The 25,018-nt window shown below is 38.8% G+C and overlaps 1 protein-coding gene across 3 annotated transcripts in view; it reads left to right on the forward strand.

The window, feature by feature from the left end:
* UBE3D (ubiquitin protein ligase E3D) overlaps positions 1 to 24,674 on the forward strand; it is a 196,214-nt gene extending 171,540 nt beyond the window's left edge. For 2 of the 3 annotated variants that reach the window (XR_012517254.1, XM_003922977.4), the window contains exon 10: positions 15,237 to 19,585. Coding sequence is in view for 2 of the 3 variants with exons in the window: in XM_003922977.4 (XP_003923026.1) it covers positions 15,237 to 15,257 (21 nt within the window). In the remaining variant the exon portion in view is untranslated. The other variant, XM_074397770.1, reaches the window with a different exon arrangement.
* The last annotated feature ends 344 nt before the right edge of the window (positions 24,675 to 25,018 follow it).

The following is a 25,018-nucleotide window of genomic DNA, read 5'->3' on the forward strand; positions in this document are numbered from 1 at the left end:
ACATGAGGTTAAGTGTTCAAAGTGCTTTGTAAGCAATAAAGCAATCTCCAGATGTGATGCCAAATACCATTCTCCACTAAAAAAAAAAAAAAAAACAGGCTTCTTGGGAAAATGGCTGATTCTATGTCTGAGATAAGAAATGTACAAGACAAGACTGCGTTCTGTCTTACCGTAAAGTGAGGAGAAAAGTAATCAAATTATTATAAACTACTAGGATCATGTCAAGTTTCCTACTGATAACGATGAGCAGGTTTGAGTATCAGGGAGAAAGACTGCAGTGGATTAAAGCATATCAAATATATTTCAAATCCGTGAATTCATAAGGACACTAAAAGCATAAAAGCAGTCACATTTTAGTCTTTGGAAAACTCTGCAGAACAAAAGGCTTGATTTCTTTGAAACACAAATTGCAAATGGAGAAAAAAGGAAGGAAGAAGAGCTTATTATTTAAAAGCCAAGACTTATTAGTTGTAATACTTATACAACATCTGGATTCTGACTTGAACAAACATCAACTGTTAAAAAAATGTATGAGCTAGTTGAGGAAATGTGGTCACTGACAGGATATTTGGTTATATTAAGGAATTGTTGATATTTTAAATGTGACCATGGCATTGTGGTTTTGTTTTTATAGTAGCCTTTCTCTTTTAAAGATACGTACTGAATTATATGTGAAGTAATAGGACTGGGATTTGCTTTAGAAGAGGTCTGTGGCAGGGATTTGGATGAAACAAATGGTCATGAGCTCGTAATCATTGTTTCTGGGTAAAAAATACTTGTAGATTTGTTATGTCTTCACTAGAGAATATATTAGTATTTGAAATTTTTCCATAAGTTAAAAACCTGTTTAGTACACTGCAGACTATTAGTGTTAAGGGTTTATTGGAGAATGAAAGCAGATGTTTGAACAGGGAGAGAGGACTGCTGGGATGACTAGACTTGAGTAAGGAGCTGTGTCTTGCTGGCCTTGTTTGTTGGTATGTTGCTGTGAAAAGATTAATATCCAGTGATTTAACCTGCCCCCAACATTTCTCTCTCTGCATTTGTTTATTAGCATCATACTAGTGTTATAAACCTGGGGTTCTTGAGAAAAGAAATGAGAGCATGCATGCTTACCTCATGCTGGTTGGTTGTCCAAAGATCCCTACTGAGGGACCCATCTGGATCCACTGTTTTTCCATTGACCTGTCATACCTTAGAAAGATGAAGACTCAAAGGAAACTGGCGGAAAACTTATAAAAGTATATTTTCAAAGGAATGTTTTACCCCTAAATTGAAAGAAAATAGAGGAGAACATTTTGCAAAGGAGTGTATAAGGCCTTATCTTTAAATATACCAAATGGAATACTCCTGAGAGCACACTAGGCTCAATGACATAATTGTTTATGTTCATAATCTTTTAGCAATTTAGGTGTGTTAAAGACATCTAAAATAATATATGAGTTTCAAATTTTTCTCTACTCCCCATCAAAACATAGTATATTTTCTTTCGTGAGTTTATACTTTCAACAAGTTATGGTCCTTACTCCCATCACATTAATATTTATGTTTCTGTGTCTCCTTTCAGGACTTCTTCAATCCTGAAAACTGGGGCCAATAGACTTACTTGATGAGAAATTCTTTCTCATTTTGCAGCAGGAGAGCCCCTGGATTTTTAGTGCTACATTTGCAGCTCTTCATTCATGAATTTCAGGTCCCATTAAGGCAGGTGGAGGCCTTTGGTTGTAAGCTTTCCCAGATGTGAATTTGAGAGAGTGCCTGCAGGGGGCAGTCACAGAAATTGCAGTATCTGACTCAATCATTGACCAACCAGAAGAAGAGGGGAGGCTTGTCTTACAGATGAAGACACCAAAGCGTGAAGACTGGGCAGTCTCACCATGTTGTCTCTGACACACATGTACTTCCTCCTAAGCCAGGCTGCCCCTTTAGCTGTACACTGGGCCAGCTCTAACTTGCATTGAAGTGTGCAAATTAGTGAATTAACAAGGACAAGTCATAGAACTTGCATTTCTATAGCAGGATAGCAAGATGTGGGTCTCATAGAGAACTAGAAGCCGGCAGTTTGTGATAGCCAATTTTAAAGGCTCATGATATTTTCCAACGAAATATGAGTAAGCATTGGTCATTTCCAAGTATTCAGTGTCCCAGTAACCAGAAAAGTCCAATCCACAATGAAATGTACTAATTACTTAGTTATTACAGGTCATATTTAGTCCTTCCATTCCCATGGTTATTCAGTGTCTGAGTGAATAATCATCCAGACTCCTAAGTTAATCTTATGATTTAAGCGGAATATACAGGGCATACCTCAGGGATTGCGAGTTTGTTTCCAGACTACCACAATAAAGCGAGTATCTTAGCAAAGGAAGTCACATGAAGTTTTTGGATTCCCAGTTCATATAAAAGGTATGTTTACACTAAACACATTGTGTGCCTAAAAACACAATGTACATATCTAATTTAAAATATTTTATTGCTGCTAAAAAAAGAAAAGAAAAAAGCTAATGATTTTCTAAGCCTTCAGTGAGTCCTGATCTTTTCACTGGGGGAGAGTCTTGCCTCCATGTTGATGGCTGTTGACTAAGAGAGTGGTGGTTGAAGGTTGGAGTGCCTGAGACAATTTCTTAAAATAAGGCAACAGCGAAGTTTGCCACATCAATTGTCTTGTTTTTCATGAATGATTTCTCTGTAGCATGTGATGCTGTTTGATAGCATTTTACCCACAGTAGAACTTCTTCCAAAATTAGATTCAGTCCTCTCAAACCCCACCATTGATTTATCAGCTAAGTTTATGTAATATTCTAAATCCTTTGTTGTCATTTCAACATTGTTCACAGTATCTTCACTACGAGTAGATTTCATCTCAAGAAACCACCTTCTTTGCTCACCCATAAGAAGCAACTCCTCATTCATTCAAGTTTTACCGTGAGATTTTGGCAATTCAGTCATATCTTCAGGCTCTACTTCTAGTTCTAATTCTGTTGCTATTTCTACCACATCTGCAGTGACTTCCTCCACTGAGGTCTTAAAGCACTCACAGTCATGGACAACCCACAGTTAATGTTGATAATTTGACCTCCTTCCATGAATCACAGATGTTCTTCATGGCATCTAGAATAGTGAATTCTTCCCATCAGGTTTTCAATTTACTTTCCCCGGATCCATCAGAGGAATCATTTTCTATGGCAGCTATAGCCTTACGAAATGTATTTCTTAAATACTAAGACTAGAAATTGAAATTACTTATTAATTCATACATACCCTGTAGATTGGATGTTCTGTTAGCAGGTACGAAAATGTTAATCTCCTGTACATCTCCATAAGAGGTCTTGGGTTACCAAGTGCCTTGTCAATGAGCAGTAATATTTCCAAGGTATCTTTTTTTCTGAGAAGTAGGTCTCATTTTCCCAATGATAAATGAGAATTGGCTTCAACTTAAAGTCAGCAGGTGCATTAGGCCCTGACAAGAGAGTTAGCCTGTCCTTTGAAGCCTTGAAGCCAGGCGGTGACTTCTCTGTGGCTGTGAAGGTCCTAGGTAGGATCTTCTTCCAGTAGAAGGTTGTTTTGTCCATGTTGAAAATCTGTTGCTTAGCACAGTCATCTTCTTCAGTGATCTTAATTAGATCGTCTGAGTAACTTACTGCAGCTTCTCCATCAGCATCTGTACCTTCACCTTTATGTTTTAGAGATAGCTTCTTTCCTTTAACTTCATGAACCAACTTCTGCTGGCTTCAGTCTTTTCTTCTGCAGCATTCTCACCTCTTTCAGCATTTATAAAATTGAAGAGACTTAGGGTCCTAATTCTGGATTAGGCTTTGAGTTAAGGGAATGCTGTGACTGGTTTGATCTTCTATCCATACCATCCAAATTTTCCTCATATCAGCATTAAGCCACTTCTGCTTTCTTGTCACTTGTGTGCTCACTGGAGTGGCACTTTCAGTTCCCTTCAAGAGCTTTTTCTTTTCCTTCACAACTTGGCTGTTTGGTGCAAGAGGCCTAGCGTTTGCTTATTTTGGCTTTTAACATGCCTTCCTCATTGAACTTAATAATTTCTACCTTTTCATTTAAGTGAAAACTGTGTGGCTCTTCCTTTCACTTAAACATTTAGAGGCCACTGAAGGGTTATTAATTGGCCTAATTTCAGTATTGTTTTGTGTGAGAGAATAGGGAGGCCCTAGAAGAAGGAGAAAGATAGGGGAATGGCTGGTCATTGGTACAGTCAGAACACACATTTATCGATTAAGTTTGTGGCTGTATATGGGCATGATTTGTGGTGCCCCAAAACAATTACAATAGTAACATCAGTGATCGCTGATCACAGATCACCAAAACAAGTATAATATTAATGGAAAAGTTTGAAATATTGAGAGAATTACCAAAATGTGATGCAGAAAATGAAATGAGCACATGTTGGAAAAATGAAGCCAATAGACTTGCTTAATGCAGGGTTACTGCAAACCTTCAATTTGTAAAAAATGCAAAATCTGCAACGTACAATAAAGTAAAGCAGAATAAATAAGATGTGCCTGTATGAGTAAAGGCCTATTCGACCAAATAGTTTCATGTATTAAAGATCCATGGCTTCATCATTAATCCTGGATTCAGAGTTGAATTTCTCAGGAGTGGATTATGTCAGCAATCCAGGATGTGCTGTTTTAAATCCCTAGGAGTGCTGCCCATTATACACCGTTAGACGCCCCCTACACAACCAGTCAGTGGCCTCTGGGCTTCAAGTTATTTTTCAAGTAGTGGGTGATACTTTACACTAAGTCACCTACATTCTTATATTTGAAAATGCTATAGGTTTTGTTTTTTCTTCAGATGCAATATCTGCAATTTCAGTGACTGTCACTGGTAGATGTTTTGTTACTTGGGATAACATAGGGGGGAAAAGCCTTATTTAAGCCTTGGATATTTTATATACACAGTTAGCCATTTATGCTTCTCCTTTAAAAATAAACAATTAAACATGAATTTGTTCATTAGCATCAGACAAAGAAAGAGATGCATCTGCAGCAATATTTAAAAGAAACATTAAGGTTTAGTGTAATAATATTAAGCTCTTCCATTTATCAAGGCCTCATCTGTGCCATGGCCTGCCCAGCCATTTATGTCCTTTATTACTAATCCCCACAACCACTGGTGGGCAGAACTGCAGGGAGCTAAGCCTCCAAGAAGTCACTCAGCTAGTAAATGTCAGGAGGTATTCAATCTCAGCTCTCCCAAGAGCCTATATTTTTCTGCTCTCCCACCATGTCTAGCAGTGTACAAACTGCTGCCTTCTTAAACTAATCTGTTTTTGCTTCTCTCTGTGTAATGTACAGTAGTCCTAGTTTAACATTATTGTTAAGTTCTTAAAAGCTGTGACTTAAGTAAAATGACACATGGCAGGTCTTTTAATAATATTGTTTCCTTCAACGTCATTTCATTGTAACATTGATTTTTAAAATTGCTTCGTTAATACTTTGTTTTGCTTAAAGTCAGTTTACAAAAGCGTATCAGCAACATTAAGTGAGGACTTACTGTACTTTTTCTCCAATTCTCCAGTCTTTTCATATCAATTAGAATTCACCTTTCTGCACTTTCCTAGTAGCCACCTGAGACTTCCAGCTTTTCATGGAGAATCTACCACTTTGAACGCTGAGAGCTTTTTTCTAGTCCCATGGTCTACACTGTTCTTGACCTGGAAAAACTCAGTGAACTGTTCTCATCTATAAAAGAACCTCCTTTGCTTTCCATGTGCCTAAAAGTAAAAAAGCCAAGACTTCTGTTAAAACCTCACATAGCATCCTCTTCAGCTTGTTTCCCTCTGTTGATATGACTGTTTGTAAACTTCTCTTAAGCCATTTTTAACCTCTCCTTTAAAATAAACAGGCTAATTACTGTTTTGTGATCCCTCTTTATTTCCAGCAAGTCCACTTAAGAAACTTAAGAAATAAATGGTATTTATTTTTAAATGGCTATATTAGCATGTTTCTCTTTTTAAAATTTGCATGTCTTAAGTATGTTTTCAAAGGAATGTCTGAGTGGTAAATGGCTAAAGAAAATGAGCATCTGGTTACAGTTTGATCCCCTTCTTCCAGTCCTTACCTGTTATTTGATTATTCCAAGTCATAATCACTTTTACTGAACTGATTGAACTATGCTACTATGACATATCCAGCTTTAAAATTCCTGCCCAAGATTTCAGGCCAATTTGTCATCTATCCTGTTGACTTTCTTCCTCTGCCAGAAGTTTCCTCCTCTAATCAAAGAATTATTTTCCCCTTATAAGTAGGATTTTACTTTGCCATTCTATCTCCTCTTTCTCCTCCTTACCACTAATCCAAAAGAGGGAATCTACTTTCTTCTCAAAAAAATAGGATGCTGGCTGTGCATGGTGAGTAACCTGTAATCCCAGCACTTTGAGAGGTCGAGGCAGGAGGATCACTTGAAGCCAGGAGTTTGAGACTGGCCTGGGCTACAAACCGAGACCCCCATCTCTAAAAAGAAAAAAAAAAAAAAAGAATGCCTGCATCATTTTGACTGCTACCAAATCTGGCTTAAAATTGCATTATGGATTCCTTCTTCAATTAAAGTTACCATAGCAGTTATCTCTCACCATAATTAAATGGAAGGGAGCTTTTATGATGAAATGAATGTGAGGCTGAGACAAAGATCAGCTCGTACCCCTAGTCTTGTTACTAGCTTTACAGCCATGAGCAAAAGTTACTTAACTTCTCTGACTTTTGAGTCTTCACTTATAATTTAGAGAGAATTAAATTAGATATTCAATTCAAGTGAATTTTTCAAGGATTTAGTGAGATCGTACCATGCTTGGCACTTAATTTCTTCACTGCACAAAAACATATTAACATTTACTAAAGAGCTTATACAAATTACTGAAAAATGTAAACAGTGTCGATAGGTGCACTGAGTTCTATACAGTTTTATCACCTGTGCATGCTTGTGTATTCACCAACATAGTCAAGGCACTGAACGGTTCCATCAACACAGGAATCCCTCCTGTTGCTCTTTTATAATCACACCCTCTCTCCTCTCCACCATCATTAACCCTTGTAATTGTTGCTCTGTCCTTGACTTGTAAAATTTTGTCATTTCAAAAATGTTATGTAAATGAAATGATACAATATGTAACCTTTAGAGACTGGCTTTTTTCACTCAGCATAATTCTCTAGAGATTCTTCTGAGTCATGTGTGTTGATAGTGGGCTGCTTTTTATTGCTGAGGAGTGTTTGTGGTGTGGATGTACAATTTAACCATGCACCTGGGCTGATTCCAGGTTTTGGCTATCAAAATAATGCTGACTTAAACATTCGTGTACAGATTATTATGTGACCCTAAGTTTCTGTTTCTCTGAGACAAATTCCTAATCTGATATTGTTAGGTCATGTAGTCATTACATGTTTAGTTTTTAAAATAACTGCCAAACTGTTTTCTCGAATGGCTCTACTCTTATATTCCCCTCCTCAGCAATGTATGGAAGACTCAGTTTCTTTGCCAGCTTTTGGTGGTGGTACTGTAGCTTATTTTGAAGCCAAATTTGTGACCGTTTTCTTTACTTGAGCTAACCAAATAAATTTGCTAGAAACCCATGTGGAGTGACCAGATTTAGAAAGGAATGTAGTCATATGTGATATGCTACAGTCTAGTTATATGCCATATCAGGGCATATCAGAAGTTGTCCCCACTAACTGCCACCCTCCCCCAGAAAATTCATTCATTTAACTTTTAACAGCCTAACTTTGTATGATAAGTCAATTTGATTTTGAGATATTGGCTCTTTCAGTCTCTACATAATAAACAAAAAAGGGCTCAGCTTTCCTTTTGTCAACAGCAATAAGAGATTATATCCAAGCTCCTTTATTAATATTTCCTGAGTTATTAATATTGGGAAATATTAATAAAGGATTTTGGATATAATTTGTTTCTCCCTTGTTTGACAATTTTATTGTCTTCTAGAGGAAAGAGATATTTTTTGAAAGGATTTTTGGACCCCCAAATCAGCACCTTTGAGTCTACACTGGTCTAGAAATGAAGACACTGGAGTAGGAGTTAGAAGACCTCTGTTTGAGTCCTTGCCTAATTAACTATGTCACTTTAAGCCAGTTTCCTTCTCTAGAATGGTTTGCTCAGCTGTATAAAATGGTTGGACTAGATCAACAGCTCTTAAACCTAGCAAGCATTAGAATCACCGGGACAACCTATTAAAACACCCCTTGCTGGGTCCCACCCTTAGATTCAGTAAGTCTGGAGTGGGGCACAGTAATTTGCCTTTCTAACATGTTCTCAAGTGAGGCCAGCAATGCTGGTCCAGAAACAACCCCTGGGAACCACTCGGCTGGACTATTCTAAGGTGCTTCCTGGGACTGTCAGTGAATGCTACCGTCTCCCAAGCCCTGCCCCACCCCCCACCCCCCCCACCAAACTACTGAGATTTGCTTTCTGGTGAAATAAGTTATTCGCTTACTCTTTTTCGTTGTTTTTTTTAAGTGATGCAGATGCATAGTAAAATATAATGCAGCAATTAAAAATATTCTAGAACAATATTATATGAAAATTACCACAATACATATTACATTTCGTTTTAAAAGTTATATTTCACAAAACAGCTATATGGAAATGTCCAGAAAACAGAAAAAGAATCTAACAATATATGTCCAAAATGTTAATAGTAGTTATCCCTAAATAATGTAGCCACAAAAAATTTCTTTTTGTATGTACCTTCTGTGTTTTCTCAGTTTGTCTATAATTCATATAATCACAAATCATGTATTTAAACAGGAGTTATAGCAGGCAATATAAATCTAGACTTCTCTAAGTTTGAATAATTGCAATAAAGAACTTGTTGAATACTAAGCAACAGAAGCAAAGCTTTTTATTTCCGGTATAAAATAAAAGTGTCCAGGATGGTTTTCAAAGTCAGGTATGACCCTCCTTAGCCCTTCCTCTTAAAAAGTGTATGAGGTCATCTTTTGCCATTCTTCCTACTGGACAGAATTCTTCTCTCATGCACAAGTAGCCCTGGCCTCAGGGCCACTCACTGCAGCATCTCCTTACTGCCTGCATAGTGTTGCCATGAAACTTTTCCACTGACAACTATTAGGATCCACAGCCACAACCTTACAAGTTGTTTCCTCTACTTTCCTTCACAGTGGGTCAGAAAGTGTTTTATCTGCATGAAGCAGGTTTTCTTGTTGGTTGCATGTCTCTTCGAAGAATTAATATTTACAGCTAAAATAGGAATTTAAACATTGCCAGTGAAATAAATCTATTTAAATGGCAGAACCCATTCACCTGCTGTAGAAATCTATTTTGTTCCATGATATAAGGGTTCATGTCCCTTCCTGGGATTTCTAATTGTACTGATATTATAAGCATATCATTTCTTCAACAGCCATCCTTCTTAACTTTAAGGTAAGGGGGGGTGGTTTATTTTAAATATCATATATTAGAATGGTTTTGCTGCTAAAGGTACCTCTCCTTAAGCAACTGTAAATGTTTCAGCTAATTGATACTATCAAAAAGAACTTTATTTCTGAGCTCTAGGAACTCTGTTTCTGAATAAATGTATTTGATCAGAGGCGCATCGCAGCACAGTGGTGATTTTCAAAACACCGCTTTAGGGCAAAGCTGCAGCAGTGCCACTATTCCCTTCTTCAGGTTCCTTCCTGCAGACATTCCATAGGAAGGAGAAAGTACAGGGACTTTTTGACTTTTGAGTGTGTGTGCATGTATTGAGGTAGCACCATTTTATATCTTGCATTTTAACACCCACTCATATTGGTATCATAGAATTATTTCCTTACAAATGTTTTGTACTTCAGAGGCAGTCTGTTTTTATGTAACATCAGAAGACTACTGCTATATAAATGTTGGCCCCATGGGTTTGCTCGCATTAGTAAAGTTACTGGATTTGCTTTATATGACTGGGAGCATCAGAACTGCTTGTTCACTACAGTGTTACAATAGCACCATCCGATGCCAACAATATTGCCAGTAGTCCAGTTATTCTAAAAGAAGTGAGGAGAAGTTCATGTCTAGGACTTACTTGCTTTGTCGAAGAATAGGATCAAGATGCAGTAACTGTTACAGTGGTCCTTGAGTTCAGCCCTGTCTAGAGATGAAAAGGCACCAGTAGTCCTCTGCCACGTACACATTGCTTATAGTACATCTAATCCTGTAAGTGGACCACTGGCCTTCTACCTAGATGTCTGCTAGGGACATAACAAAGCTCAGCTTAACTTTTGAAATCAACAGGCTATTTAGTTATATGTAAATTTTCATAGTACATCAGGGCTTAAAGCAAATACAGAGTGAAAGTTTAATTTACAGACATCCGTCTTTTTTTCACTCTCTACTTTTTAAAAGTCTTTACAGAATGTGTGCAGAAAGTCCAGGTTTGGAAGGCTGCACTGCTGTTCCCTTAGTCTATTGTTTCTGTCCCTTACACACATAATTGTTGCCAGTTTGGAGGGACAGGATCTTCTTCCTCATTGGACTGTTTTTCACATTTTTGGTGTTTTGTTTGGTCTTTCCAGTTTGCCAGTCATTCATTTAGCAGGCCAGCATCCTAGGAGGAACAAGTGTGTGCCAAACTCTGTGCCATGCCGAGGTTTAGACTCTCTTTGCCTCCCCCAGGGTGGTGCCTCAGAAGGCTCTCTTGCTTTCATAACGCAAAAATAGTTGTGTTTCTCCCAACAGGTGTTAATGTAAATTTACTCCACCTTATTGGAACCACCCAATTCTCTGACTGCTTCTCCCATTCTCATTTTAGCAGGAGGCGGGAATCCCCTCTCAGTGTGCTCTGTGGCTGGAACAATCAGTGTCACATAGATGATAATTAACGATTGAATGAATGAAGCTAGCCTCCCAGCCCAGAGAGAGGAATATCTTACAGTATTTATTTAACACAGAAAGTTGAGTTCAGGGTATCCTCATCATGGGCATGATTAATGCCAAATTAGTGAGTTAGTAAAAACTACGTAATCCCAGTATTATTTCAAGACATCAAGTATATTTGATAGATACTAGAAAAAGTTGTGATTTTTTATTTTATTTTTGTTTTTGCATGTATATTATATATTTTGTAAAGGAAATTTGGATCTTGGAAACTATATTTTATTTTATTCAAGTAATTAATTATTTGTTTTTGAGACGGAGTCTCACTCTGTCACCCATGCTGGAGTGCAGTAGTGGGATCTCAGCTCACTGCAACCTCTGCCTCCTGGGTTTGAGCGATTCTCCTGCCTCAGCCTCCTGAGTAGCTGGAATTACAGGCACCCACCACTGTACCTGGCTCATTTTTGTGTTTTCAGAAGACATGGGGTTTTGCCGTGTTGGCCAGACTGGTCTTGAACTCCTGACCTCCAGGTGATCCACCCACTTCAGCCTCCCAAGTGCTGAGATTACAGGCGTGAGTCACTGTGCCTGGCCAAGAAACTGGATTTTAAGTCAACAATGTCCTTTTTAAAGGGAACATTTGTGTCTGTGTGAAGAGTCCTTTCTAAAGCCTTTCTATGTAGCCAGCCTTGATGATATATCTTTGTAGTGATTGAAATTCTAAATAAATGTTGAGAAATAATATAAATTTGTTATCTAGGGTAAAAATCACATTAAAAAGTGTTTAATATGTCACACAAATGTATTAATGCTTCCCAGGCTTACATTTGGTCAACAATACATCAACCTGGCCATGTTTATTGTGCTTTAAAAAGACTGTTTTTCTATGATGACTCAAAGCAGAGACATAATTTTATACATCTTAATGTCCTCTCTCTCTCTCTCTCTTCCCCAGTGTCACTATTCGGGTGCACAAAACTAAGTCAAATCTTACAACCAACAGGAAAAGGTTCATCTTTTGTTTTTTAAAATAATTATTTATGCTTTGTAACTATATTCCAGAAATGTAACAACCAACAGAGCTTAAAGCTGCAGCTATAGTCACATGCAATGAGCAGCTTTAAAACTTTTACTTTGGGGAATAAAGCTAAAAAGATGAAATATAGAGATCTTTTTCAGTGTAGTGGAACAAAATAAAATTATCCTCTCTTAAAATAAATGGCAGTTAGGGGAAGTAATTTTTCCTGTCATGGATAAATGGTAAGGGAACACAAAACCAGCATTTGAAATATATTAACTCACAGTGTTTAAAATATAAGGAATAAAACGCATTGTACACTACCTGTTCCCAAGGATGATTGCAGTTTCATGTTGTCTTTAAAAATACATAATGTGCTTGGCAAATGAAACTATAAAAACTAGATGAAAAAAACGCATTAAGCCAAATTTTAAACTTTTTTCTTTTTCAGTAGGAGGCTCCATTTTGCATTGTTTAATTTAATCAGCTCAGCCTCTTTTGTAGTTGTTCCTCATCTTGAGTTCATATTCACAGGCATGCAAAAGAAATCTTTTGATATTTCAGGCAATACCAAAGATTGGAAGTCTCTAAGCCTCTATAGTTTTCTGTCATTCATCTGTAAAGTAATAGTGGGAAAAGCGTGGATTAGAAATCAATTTCTTTCTAAGCCCACCATTGTCACTTAACAGCTTTGCTACCTGAGCAAATTTCTTACATTTTCTGAGCTTGTTTCTTCATATGTAAAGCAAAGTTTCAAATGCCTGCTTTACTAAATCATAGGACTGTGCTGTGGATGAAAAAAAACAAAATAGGCTTAATAAAATGTTTTACAAATTTCATGTCCATCCTGTTAGAATTCCCATTTTGTGGATGAGGAAAGGCCAAAAGGGGCTAGCTGCTAATTTTTTGTCTTAGGGGCTCTCTACATTGTAGGTGAACACCCCGGCCTCTGTCCACTGGATGCCAGTAGCACCCCCTTCCAGTAATTATTGACCATTGAAAATGTCTCCAGATACTGCCATATGCTCCCCGTACACAAAATCACCTCAAGTTGAGAATCACTGTTCTGTATAGCTAAAATTCTTAAACATTTTATTTTTTAATTTAATTTATTTATTTATTTTTGAGATGGACTCTCCCTCTGTCAGCCAGGCTGGATTGCAGCAGTGCAATCTCGACCCACTGCAATCTCTGCCACATGGGTTCAAGTGATTCTCAGCCTCCCGAGTAGCAGGGATTACAGATACCTGCCACCACGCCTGGCTAATTTTTGTATTTAGTAGAGACAGGGTTTCACTATATTGGCAGACTATTTTCAAACTCCTGAACTCGAGCCATCTGCCTGCCTTGACCTCCCAAAGTGCTGGGGTTACAGGCATGAGCCACTGTGCCCAGCCTCTTAACCATTTTTGTAATGTAATTTATCAGTGTTATCCTTATGCTAAGTGGTTTCTGGTTGGAATGCTCCATGACGTAGCAATTTTCTGACTTAAAAAAAAGAGTTAACTGATTTTCTTCCATTGTCTTCCTGTTTGAATATAAGCAGCAGCATTGTCTTTGTACAGTTGTGAGCTTCCTGTCCCTATAAACTGTCTATGTAGAAGCCAAATGTCACCTGCCAGGGATACTGCCCACAGTGAGCCCTAAGTCAGACTCCATGGCCTCTGGTCTTCCTTCCCCTGTCTGCTGTAACAGGCTCTACTGGCCTCTCTTCTCATCTGGTATATTCACAGGCTTCTAATATCTCCTGTCAGCCCAGAGACAGGGGAAACACTTGGATGTTCCTAATAATTACTGTTAAGTTTTGAAGGGAAGGTGAGGGTTAAAGACAGAGAAAGTTAGCAGCTCTACAGCAATGCAGGTTTTATGTCCAGCATGAGAACTGCAGAGGTGGGGGACCAGCTTAATGCTAGAGCCCACCACTGCTTACAGGCTGGAGTACTTACAGGTGTGGGAGGGAGGGGTTTGAGCAGTATGGCTTGCTTCCCAGCGGGATATTGATAAGATGTTCCTGTGATCAGGTAGTTTGGCCCTTTTTCCGATGGGATGTCATAGGATGTTCCTTGGACCTTTGTCCAGCAAGATATGATAGGGATGTTCCTTCTGTTGGGTCTTTGCCTGCCAGGGTATGATAAGAAGTCAGGTGGTTGGGCAGGATGTTTGTCATGGTCCAAAGCCTCATGGAATGTTTTACTTTAACCGGGGTCTGTGAAATGGTGGGGGGAGTTACAGATGGTGCAGCTTGAACTAACAATGATTTCATTTGAGCTTCACAGTAAGCTCTTGAGGTTTGCATTAGTTGTCCACGTTTACATTTTGTTTAGGAATTAACCTTTCCTCTTTGCTGCTCTTTCCAATTTGGTGTTCTCTTGATAGAGAAACTCAGCGGGAAGTTGATACGGAAACTCAGCAGGTGCCTTTCTCACTAGCACTGTATGAAGGGTAACATCCCGAATTACTCAGCATAAAGCAGATGCTTTCTGCCCTGTGTGACCCTTACTTTCCCTTTCCTTTTAGCAGAGATAGTTAAATACATACCTCTTTTTATTGCATTCGGGACTTAAGGACAAACTTTCCTGATGCTGTTGACAGATGTCCCATACTTCTTTAGAGTGTTTTTTCTTCTGTTGCTCACACTTTCTCTCCAGTAAAGGCCTCATACAAGCTTCCCAAGCCTGCCACACTTCATGATCCATCTTTGCTCTATCCTTGACTCTCTCCCTCATATTGGCACAGTTCCCAATTTATTGTCACCCCTCAACTAAACCTTTCTAAACATTTATGATTGACTTTGTTATGTTTGTGTCTGTTTCCAAAACCATTCATAAATTAGATGCATTTGATTTGGGCCTCATTACATAGTCTGAAAATATTTTGAACCTAAGACTGTATGAATTAATTTTTTTTTAACTCTAGGTTTTAGGATGAATTGCTGCTGACCAACACAATATAAGTGAAAGTACCACCGTGACCTGGGAGAGACTGATATAATTACCTATCATGATGAGGACCTGGAATTGCATAGGAATGAGACTCAGAATTCTAAATATGGAAGGTCCAAAACAATAGTTGTGAACCAGTGGGAATAAGGACTGGATTACTTCACGGCAATAGAACTTTAGTTTCAATTAAAACTCTATTTTTCTGTAAAATGTATGTGAATCATCTTAATTACTGTATAGTTCATTTAAAAAAAAGAAAGGGTAATTGGTTCCCGCTGTAAAATGCAATGTCAGGCTCCACTAAGAGTCATTTTTCTGTTTAAATTGACATGTGTTCTTATTGACCAGACTTACCCGATTCTGATTTGATGTGCATGTAGTCCTTTTGTCATGTTATAGGAGTAAAGCATTATGGGTTTTCCTTCCTTCTCCAGGTGGCCTTTTTGAAGATGTAACTGTTGGAGCTGGGCATTCTTCTCCCCCGACAGACACCTCTGAAGCAGGAGCACACCAAGGCTGGCAGTCTGCTCAGGAGGCATCGATTACAAAGACAAGAACCAGAGCTGTGGGTTGAGAGCATTGCATTGAAGTTTTAAGTTTACTTGTTTGCATGTATTCTCTAAGAGAAGAGTTAACTTTAGATCTTTGAAAATCCAGGACTATGAAGAAAGTCTTAGTAGCAGGTTGAGGCAAGTATAGAAGTTACATCTCTGTTTCCCGCTGAGAGGAGTATTCACATATGTGCTTTGTCAGCACCACCTGGAAGGTTATTAGCTAATGGAGACCCATCTGTCCTGTGGAATCCAATGAGGAATTTTATTGGTGGAACTGAATGTTAACTGCTATAAATCCTAGGAAATAAACTTTAAAAGAGTTTCTCAGGATCATTTAAAACAAATAGAAAACATTTTATGCGTTATTCAGAGGGGATGCTCAGTAGAATGTGTGTTGAACGAATGATTCGCAAAGGTTTTCCCATTTATGCAAATCTGCATATGTTTCTTTTGTTCTTTATTTCCTTTACCATACACTATTGCAAATTAATAAATATACCTCACTAGCATCCTGTTTCAGAGTTGTTCTAATCCTTGTGTACCAGCACAGATGTTGAGGAAACCTTTGGGGAGAATGCTAGAGCTAGAAGGAATCCCACAGGGTATAGGCTAGCTCCTAATTTCACGGAGAAGGTTTGAGACTTGCCTAGAATCACACTGCTAGGATCAAAGCGGGACTGGAGCCAGGCACATCCATCTCCTCTGCCCAAGATGTGATCCATCTCTCTCTGACATCCTCCTTTCCTCCTCCAGGATCAGGAGGACAATCTCTAGATTTGCAAATACCCTTGCTGCTCATCAAACCTTTTAGGATTAATCCCTACAAACCACCTAATAACCATGCCTCAAAAAAAACCCTGAGTTTTCTATCCCCAGGTTTTCTAACATTCTTTTTTTTTTTTTTTTTTTTTGAGACGGAGTTTCACTCTCATTGCCCAGACTGGAGTGCAATGGTGTGATCTCAGCTCACTGCAGCCTGTCTCCCAGGTTCAAGTGATTCACCTGCCTCAGCCTCTCAAGTAGCTGAGATTACAGGCACCTACCATCACACCTGGCTAATTTTTTGTATTTTTAGTTGAGATGAGGTTTTGCCATGTTGGCCAGGCTGGTCTCAAACTCCTGACCTCAAATGATCCACACACCTCAGCCTTCTAAAATGCTGGGATTACAGGCGTGAGCCACCGTGACAACCTCTAACATTCGTAACCCAGGTGTCACTTGGCATTTTATGATTGGGTGAAACTTTCATGATTTCTTCTTCCTTGTAGTGCAACCAAAACATTTGTCCTACTAGCCCAGCAGTGGAATGGCACTCCTAATTCTGTAACTGGTAAACTGGCATAGGAATAATACCCAACTGTTGATCCTACAGAGTCATTTTATTAAGCACAGTTTGAAACACTGAAGTTTTCAGTGATATGTCCAAGACTCACAGCCACAGAAAAAATTAGTTTGGCTTCACTTAGCTACTAGGCTCCCAAACATCATGTGAATTTCCATGCTTCAGATTCCTATCTGTCTGTATACAGCAGGGTTCTTCAGCCTCAGCACTGTTTACCTTTTGGTCTGTATACTTCTTTTTGTGGGAGACTGCCCTGTGCATTGGAGGATGTTTAGCAATGTCCCTGACCTCTAGATTCATTAGCACAGCCCCTCCTCCATTCCAGTTGTGTTGACCAAAATGTCTATAGATATTGACAAAATCAATGTGCTGAGAACCACTGCTGTAGAAGATACGGCCTGATAAACAAGATTTGGTGACTGTCTATAGAGTTGTGTATTGCCCATGACAGATTATTACAAAATCTGAATCTTTTTGGCATGTAGCCTGAGCTTAGTATGCCATTTTTTTTTCACAAATGAATGCATTAGTGGTGAGTACCTTTGTGTGTGACTTTCTTAGAGTTCAGATTGTATTAGTCTAATGTTGGAAATTGGAATAAATCAGATGAAGCAGAGTTCAGCCTGTGCATAACAAAGAATTTTCTTCTGAAACAGTTTTTCTCCCTCTGGAAAAATGCAATGGCCATACTACCATCCTAATGTATATTTATGGTTTAGATGCTAGAGGTACTCATGATTCCATAAATAACTCTGTACTGCCCAAAAAACTCAACCAGAAGAATATTAATTTACTAACCTTGCCTATCTAATAAAATCAAGTTGAGTCAAATGTAGTGAGACACCCTCATCTCACCTCTTCCTTGGGTCTTAGGAGGAAGCAAGCCAGCCTCCTTTCTGATGGCACAGAGTCGGGAGTGGAGGTAGAATGACCATGACGATGCGAAGCTCTCAGGGACAGATGTAAGAGGAGGTCATGCAACACACACATATACACAAAGGGCAGGTTTCTGGCGACACTGTAGTTACTGTGCTTTAAGTTGCCTCTATCATGAATCACATGAATCTTTTCATAGTGAAGTTCCCAAGCTCAACAGGTCTGCACTGGATCTTCCACAGTTGGGAAGGGAGGGCCAGCACAGCTGAGCCAGTGCCTAAAGTGAACGGTTTATATCTCGTCACTGGATAGGTCTGCGGAGTAACATGTCTGTACCTGTGAGAGTCTACTTTGAGGCTACAGGGCATTAAGGGAAAAGGGAAATGGCCCTTTCTATCTTTTTGCCTAAATAAATTGCTGTGGGTGGGTAAATTGATGTGTATGAGACACATGCAGAGACAAAGAGACACAGGGACAGCATTAAAGACTTTTAAATTTCATTTTAAACCGTGCTGGGAGGGCCAGACAGAACTGAAGCAGGCAGTATAATATTAATGCTGACCCTTGGATCTCATTCCACATTAGCTTCCTATGTCTTGTGAGTATAATTCCACAATCTCTTCAGTAGCATTCCTAGATAAGGATGTCACAGAATGCAGACATGCTATTAAGAGTTTACCAATGACCAGCTGGGCGCGGTGGCTCACGCCTATAATCCCAGCACTTTGGGAGGCCGAGGCGGGTGGATCACTTGAGGTCAGGAGTTCAAAACCAGCCTGGCCAACAGGGTGAAACCCTATCCCTACTAAAAATACAAAAATTAGCTGGCTGTGGTGGCACATGCCTCTAATCCCAGCTACTTGGGTGGCTGAGGCAGGAGAATTGCCTGAACCCAAGAGGCGGAAGATGCAGTGAGCAGAGATTGTGCCACTGCACTCCAGCCTGAGTGATAGAGCAAGACTCTGCCTCAAAACAAAACAAAAAAAAGTGAGAGAAAAAAAAAAGAGTTTACCAAGGACTTCTTAGTAAAACACCAAATTTCCAGTCCATTTTTTATGTCTCTAAAATCTGCTGTAAACAAATGGTTCTGTGAACTCGTTCTTACCTAGTATAAAGTTATGGTAAAATTACAGTGGATAGACCTTGTTGAAAATTTCTGTTGGCCACTCATTTTGGCAAACCTATACAGGTTTGTTCATTCAGTGAGTACTTTTAAAACATCTACTACATTTCAAGCATAGCTATGGATACTGCAGATAGAGACAATAAGAGGAAGTCCTTGCCCTCATCGAGCTCACATTCTCATGAGGGAAGCAGACAAAAAAGAAGTACTGTGTTTTATCATGAAATTATTATATAATTTCTAAAAAGCACAATAAGAAAAAAAGATAAGAAAGAGTAAAGGGAGGTGCTATTTCAGACACAGCTCAATTGAGCTTAAAGTGTACAAATACTGTTGGTACCATATATGGTTAAAATAATTCAATTCCGTCAACAGCTGCATTGTTAAATGCCAACAGATTACATACAAACTGCAGTGTTGCTAGTTTTGCCAAAAGTAGCTTAACTAAACAAGGATCCACCAATATTAGCATAGCATGTTTGATTCCATAGATACCAGAAAAAAAGATTGGTAATTAAGTCTGCTTAGTAGCCAGACTTGTAAAAAGTGCTGACAGTGTTGGTTTTCATTTTGCATGATAAAGCCAACCTAGTTGTTGTCCCTGTACATTTGTTTTTGTGCCTAATATATGACAAAGATTAATTGAGATCCACACTTCACTGTTATTCAGGAATGTAGGAATGATTGGTACATCTTAGTCGGTAGCTAGAGAAGAATCACCATTTATGATACCCATCAAAGGAGTGTGTCCCACTACATGCTTATCTAAGAGTTCTGCACGTTCTTAAATAATTTTAGCTACACACAAGATCACTCAATATGATTTCATGTAACCATTTCTCTTGGTTTATGTTTTAAGATTTTTACATTTTACTGTATGTTTTACCTTTTAAGATACACTTTACATTGTAAGATGCATTTGAGATTTCATCTACTGAATCAGAGCTCATCATCAATCCTTAATCTGGGAGAAAAAGTATGAGGGAGTTAATGGAAATCAGTCATTCTAAGAGGTAAGTTCTCCAGTTTTAAGAATGACAAACACATAATTGTTCAAAACTATATTTTAAAAAGCATCTAAACCGGACTATCATTCTTTTAAAAATATGCCCCTATTTCCATTCTGTAATAAACTAAACCAATTTGTTCTCAATCCTGTTGTCAGGGCCATGCTTATTCTAGGATCCTTTGGTGACAAGGTAAGCAGAGTGCAGGATTTGTGTCCTGGTTTTGTCTCTTAGAAAACGTGCTTGGACCTTTGGCAGCCTTTCTGGTCAGAAAGACAACTGCTGACCAGATACCTACAATTTCTTTATTCACCTTTTTCATCTACTATACACAACCTGATTAGTTTCTTTCTATAAATATTTGAATATTTGTATTTGAAATCTTTGCATAGATTAAAACTATTTACTATTTTATTACTTGTTTTAGAAAAAAGATGAAAATGATTTTTATTGTTGTAATTTGTATGCACTGTATTTGTGTTTTGGTTGCAAATTTCAATAAATCTGCTAAAAAACAAACACAAAAAATCATGAACACCAGTAAGTGATTAATCTAATTTCAAGCAGTTAGCAGCAGTAGATTTCCTTTATGGAGGTTCTGGCTGAACTCTTCCTAAACTCAAGGAAAACAGGGCTTGTCACCTGTTGTCCAGTGCCCTTCCCAGCCTAAAATGGACATGGCAGGCTTTCTGCAGATCAAAACTGGGAAATAAATTTTAAAAACAAAGCACTTCATAAGGGCCCACAAAAATAATGGAATCTTCTCCCTTTTTTCACTGGAAGCCACTGAAGGGAACCAGTCTTTGGTGAAAAGGATCTCTCTGACCTGTACCTCCCCTTACATTTCCCACACCCTCTTCCTCTCTTGCTAGGCAATACCATTTAAAAAGAGCCAGATGTGCGAGCATTGATCACTCCTATGCCCGTTTCCTGAATCCACACTCAAGGGTTGATCACTGTGTGACCCCTTCACTTGAAACTTTCTCTTCATGGGATGGTGATATAAGTATCAAAACTAGTCATCGTTAGTTTTATGTTCCACAGTAGTACATATTGGACTCAGAAAGTATACCATCTACTATTTCTTTTTTCTTTTCTTTTCTTTTTTTTTTTTTTTTTTAGGTGGAGTCTCACTCTGTTGCCCACAATGGAGTGCAGTGGCACAATCTCAGCTTACCACAACATTTACCTCCTGAGTTCAAGTGTTTCTCCTGCCTCAGCCTCCTGAGTAGCTGGGATTACAGGCGTGTGCCACCACATCCAGCTAATTTTTGTACAGGGTTTCGCCATGTTGGCCAAACTGATCTCAAACTCCTGACCTCAAGCGATCTGTCTACCTCGGCTTCCCAAAGTACTGGGATTATAGGTGAGAGCCACCGTGCTCAGCCCAGTATTCTGTCTGAAAAAAAAAAATAGTTATCACTGTATTCTCCAAATACAGAGTTCCCTTCCTTCCCCTCCTCTCCCCTGCCCTTCGGTTGTGGAGGGGAGACGAAACTGCCCTCAGACCACCAGGCATTGGTTAGATTCTCATAAGTGGCCTGTGCAACTGAGATCTCCCATGTGCAGTTCAGTTTTTTGTTTTTTTGTTTTTTGACAAAGTTTCTCTCTATGGCCGAGGCTGAAGTACAGAAGCAGTAGCACAAACTCAGCTCACTGCAGTCTCTGCCTCCTGGGTTCAAGTGATTCTCTTGCCTCAGCCTCCCAAGTAGCTGAAACTACAGGTACCTACCACCATGCCCAGCTTTTTTTGTGTGTGTGTGTGGTTTTAGTAGACACAGTGTTTCACTGTGTTGGCCAGGCTGGTGTTGAACTTCTGGCCTCAAGTAATCTACCTGCCTTAGCCTCCCAAAGTGGTGGGATTACAGGCGTGAGCCACTGCACAAGGTCCAAACACAGGTATTTTGAATAATAAATTATCTGAATTGTTCATTTGATTATGCACACTGTGTTTAGTGCCAATGTTAAAGAATTCTTGAAATAAGGTGCATACCGTGACAAAAGAATTGAGATAAAATTCCACATTTCAGTTCAATACCTTCTGAAAAGTGATGATATCAAGAAGAAAAGAAATAGTGGCCAAGCACAGATATTTTGTCTAGCATAGAAAAGAGATATTTATTGTTGATATAGGGAGAAAATTAACTTGAAATATATATTTTTAAATTTCTAATGAAATCACCAGTAAATTTGAAATGTGTGTGAAAAATCACTAGAGGAAACAAAGAGAATTTAATCAAGAAGACACATTTCCTGTGTATCTTTCCAACCCCAAGACAATTGCTCCTGGCAATTAGAGAAGAGCCAGTTTCAGTGCTTGTGTTTATTTTTGTTTCCCTTTATTCCATCAAGCCAAGGATGTCTCTACATCAGGGGTCCCCAACCCCTGGCTGTGGACCGGCACCAGTCCGTGGCCTATTAGGAACCAGGCTGCACAGCAGGAGGTGAGTGGAGGGTGAAGGATCATGACCGCCTGAGCTCCTGTCAAATCAGATGCATTAGATTCTCATAGGAGGTGAACCCTCTTCTGAACTGCACATGGGAGATCTCAGTTGCGCAGGCCACTTATGAGAATCTAACCAATGCCTGGTGGTCTGAGGGCAGTTTCCTCTCCCCTCCACCACCGGTCCATGGAAAAATTGTCTTCCACAAAGCCAGTCCCTGGTGCCAAAAAGGTTGAGGGCCTCTGCCCTATGTAAGCAAAGGCGACCACCTATGTTGTGCCACAATGGTTGTTTTGCTTACACAGACATAAAGTGTTTCTGAAATGAATACTGTCTTTAGAGATTGCTTTGTATGAAAGTAAAAGTAAGAATGGAGGTGAGAAAAAACACACAGGAGAAACCCGCAAAGCGTGAGTGATGATGTCAAACTGCTGGTGTGGATTCCAGCAGTTGTGGAGTACTAAGGGGCCCTCCCAAAGGACAGAGAAGGCATACTTGTCTGGATGAGGCAGAATTTTATGTGAGCCTTAAGTGATGATTAAGATTAGGAAAGATGGAAAGAATGAGACACTCTGGAAGAATGAAACTTTGAACCAGTAAGAACATTTGGCTAGATTGGAGGAATTGAGATTGGACCCTGAATAAGATGGGAAAGAGTTCTGGTAAGATTGTGGAAAGCTTTGAATGCCATCATTAAGCTGAAGAACATTCCCCTCCCTTCTGACGTTTCAGGGCTCAAGCACAACATGAGCTGAAAATATATATTTTTTGTACCCTTGAGGGCTTTTTGAGTTCTGAAATGTAGATGCAGAAGTTAAGAGTGAGAGGGTCCTAGAATCCACCTGCCTGGGTTGAAATGCCACCTGTGCAATCTTGAGCACGTTCTTTAAGCTCTTCTTGAAAATGGGGTAAAAAAAACAACAACAACAACAGCATTTGTCTCATAGGGATTATTTGAGCATTAAATGGGTTAATGCCTACATAATGTTTAGAACAGCACCTGGCACACAGTGTGCAATACATTTTAGATACAGTGGTTACTCTATGAATTCGCTGCTCTGTCACCCCTCCTTGTCATTTCCTATGGAGTTGATTTTATGAGGTTTTAAGCAGGAGAAAAATATAAAAGTGATGCATAGAAAAATCAATCTGGTTACAGAACACAAGGTGGGTTGAGGAGAAGAAGAAAAGATCTTCTGTTGCAAAACAAGAAGAGGTTTCCCAATTCCAAAAAACTCAAAATATGTCTTGATCAAATAGCTTTGTTGGGTTCTACTTTGAATTATTTGTGAAGCCCATTAAAGGTTCAATGGAATACATGGTTTTCCATCTCCAGTCAACTTTGTTCTAATAAGGGATGTGACAGTCCATTCTAAGCATTTTCATACAGATATTCTAAAATGAGATCTTTTTCAGAATCTCTTTTGCAAGCAGAAAAGCTTTTGCAAAAATCTTTAAGTAAGAAAAGGAATCCAGCCCCAAAGTTTCTGACCAGGCATCCTACAGGGATGCCCTCTGGACTAAAGTTCGATTTACTTTTTATCTAATTTCCAAAAGTAGCAGGAATCTTTTTGTTCAGTGTCACTGGTTCTCAGGAGAACGAGGCAAAGCGTCTTCCCTGGTGAACCAGCCCTACTCCCTTCAATTCGTATTTCCCCATGCATTTTCCATCTGAGAATTATGCTGTGGGATCACCGCAGTATCAAATCTCAGTGTTCCACCTCAAATACCATGATGGGAAAGAAGTTGTTGACTGTGTTACCAAATTTCAGATAAGTGAGCACTTTTATTTCTATTTAAAGAATAATTCAACATATTCTTGAAATGAATTAGGATCTAATGTTCGAGTAAACTATGTTTATGGAGCATAACACAGGGAGAAGACAATGAGGTGAGATGAGCAGGAATAAACCCTATTTATCTGATTCTTAATCTCACTTACTATTGAAAGTCCTGCTGCTACCTGCAAAATAGTCTCCAGTTATGTCTAGGGTGCCCTATGGGGTGCACCTATGCATCATTTACCTCGTGACATCTGCCACTTTCTTCCTTTTTTTCTCCAGCATCATTTGGTGCTGATGATCTTCACTGCTGCCCCATGTGAGATGTAGGCGCCCCTCCTACCTGAGAGCCTCCAATGGAGCAAAGGAGTGAAACAGTCTTGGAAACTTCAGTAAGTCAAAGTTACAAGGTGTAGGGTATAGACGGAAGGAGAAAGTAGATCCTGTCCACCATGTGTTGCACTTTGTGACGCAGATCTCAAAACGGGTGTTTCCCTGCAGTTTCTTAGTGAAAGTTGCTCTTTTGAATGTTTTAAAATTTGAAATTCTCATCCCAGCCCAGGGGCTAGACTTGAGGACAAATTTTGATTACCATATACTGAAACACTAAAGCACTGTTTTTGAACCAAACCCAAGTGCTGAATTCTCTCTTCTAAAATGAGGTTCTCCCAGAAGTTCTCTTGGTCCTTAGTCCTGCACATAAACAGATTCAGGGCAGAAATCTCAGGTGTTAGCACTGTTTGGGTCCAACCTGGGACTACAAATATAATTATATATATATATATATATATATATATATATATATATATTTATATATATATTATAATTATTTTATATATATATATATATATATATATATATATATATATATATATATATATATTGCCTCTTCTACCTTTATAGAAGTGCTGTATCGCAAGCTTTGATAGTTCTTGTTCTTTTTTAGTTTTAAAGCAGTTATGTAAAATTACCAGCTTTACTGTGGCTTTGGTGAAAGTATATTAGATTTAGTTGATTTTTTTGCAACTCTTTTCTATCCTGGGAAAACTGTCTTCTCTGTATATTAGGTCACTCGATTTTTTTTTTTAT

Source organism: Saimiri boliviensis, chromosome 4 (assembly GCF_048565385.1).
Source record: "Saimiri boliviensis isolate mSaiBol1 chromosome 4, mSaiBol1.pri, whole genome shotgun sequence".
Classification (NCBI taxonomy): Eukaryota; Metazoa; Chordata; class Mammalia; order Primates; family Cebidae; genus Saimiri; species Saimiri boliviensis.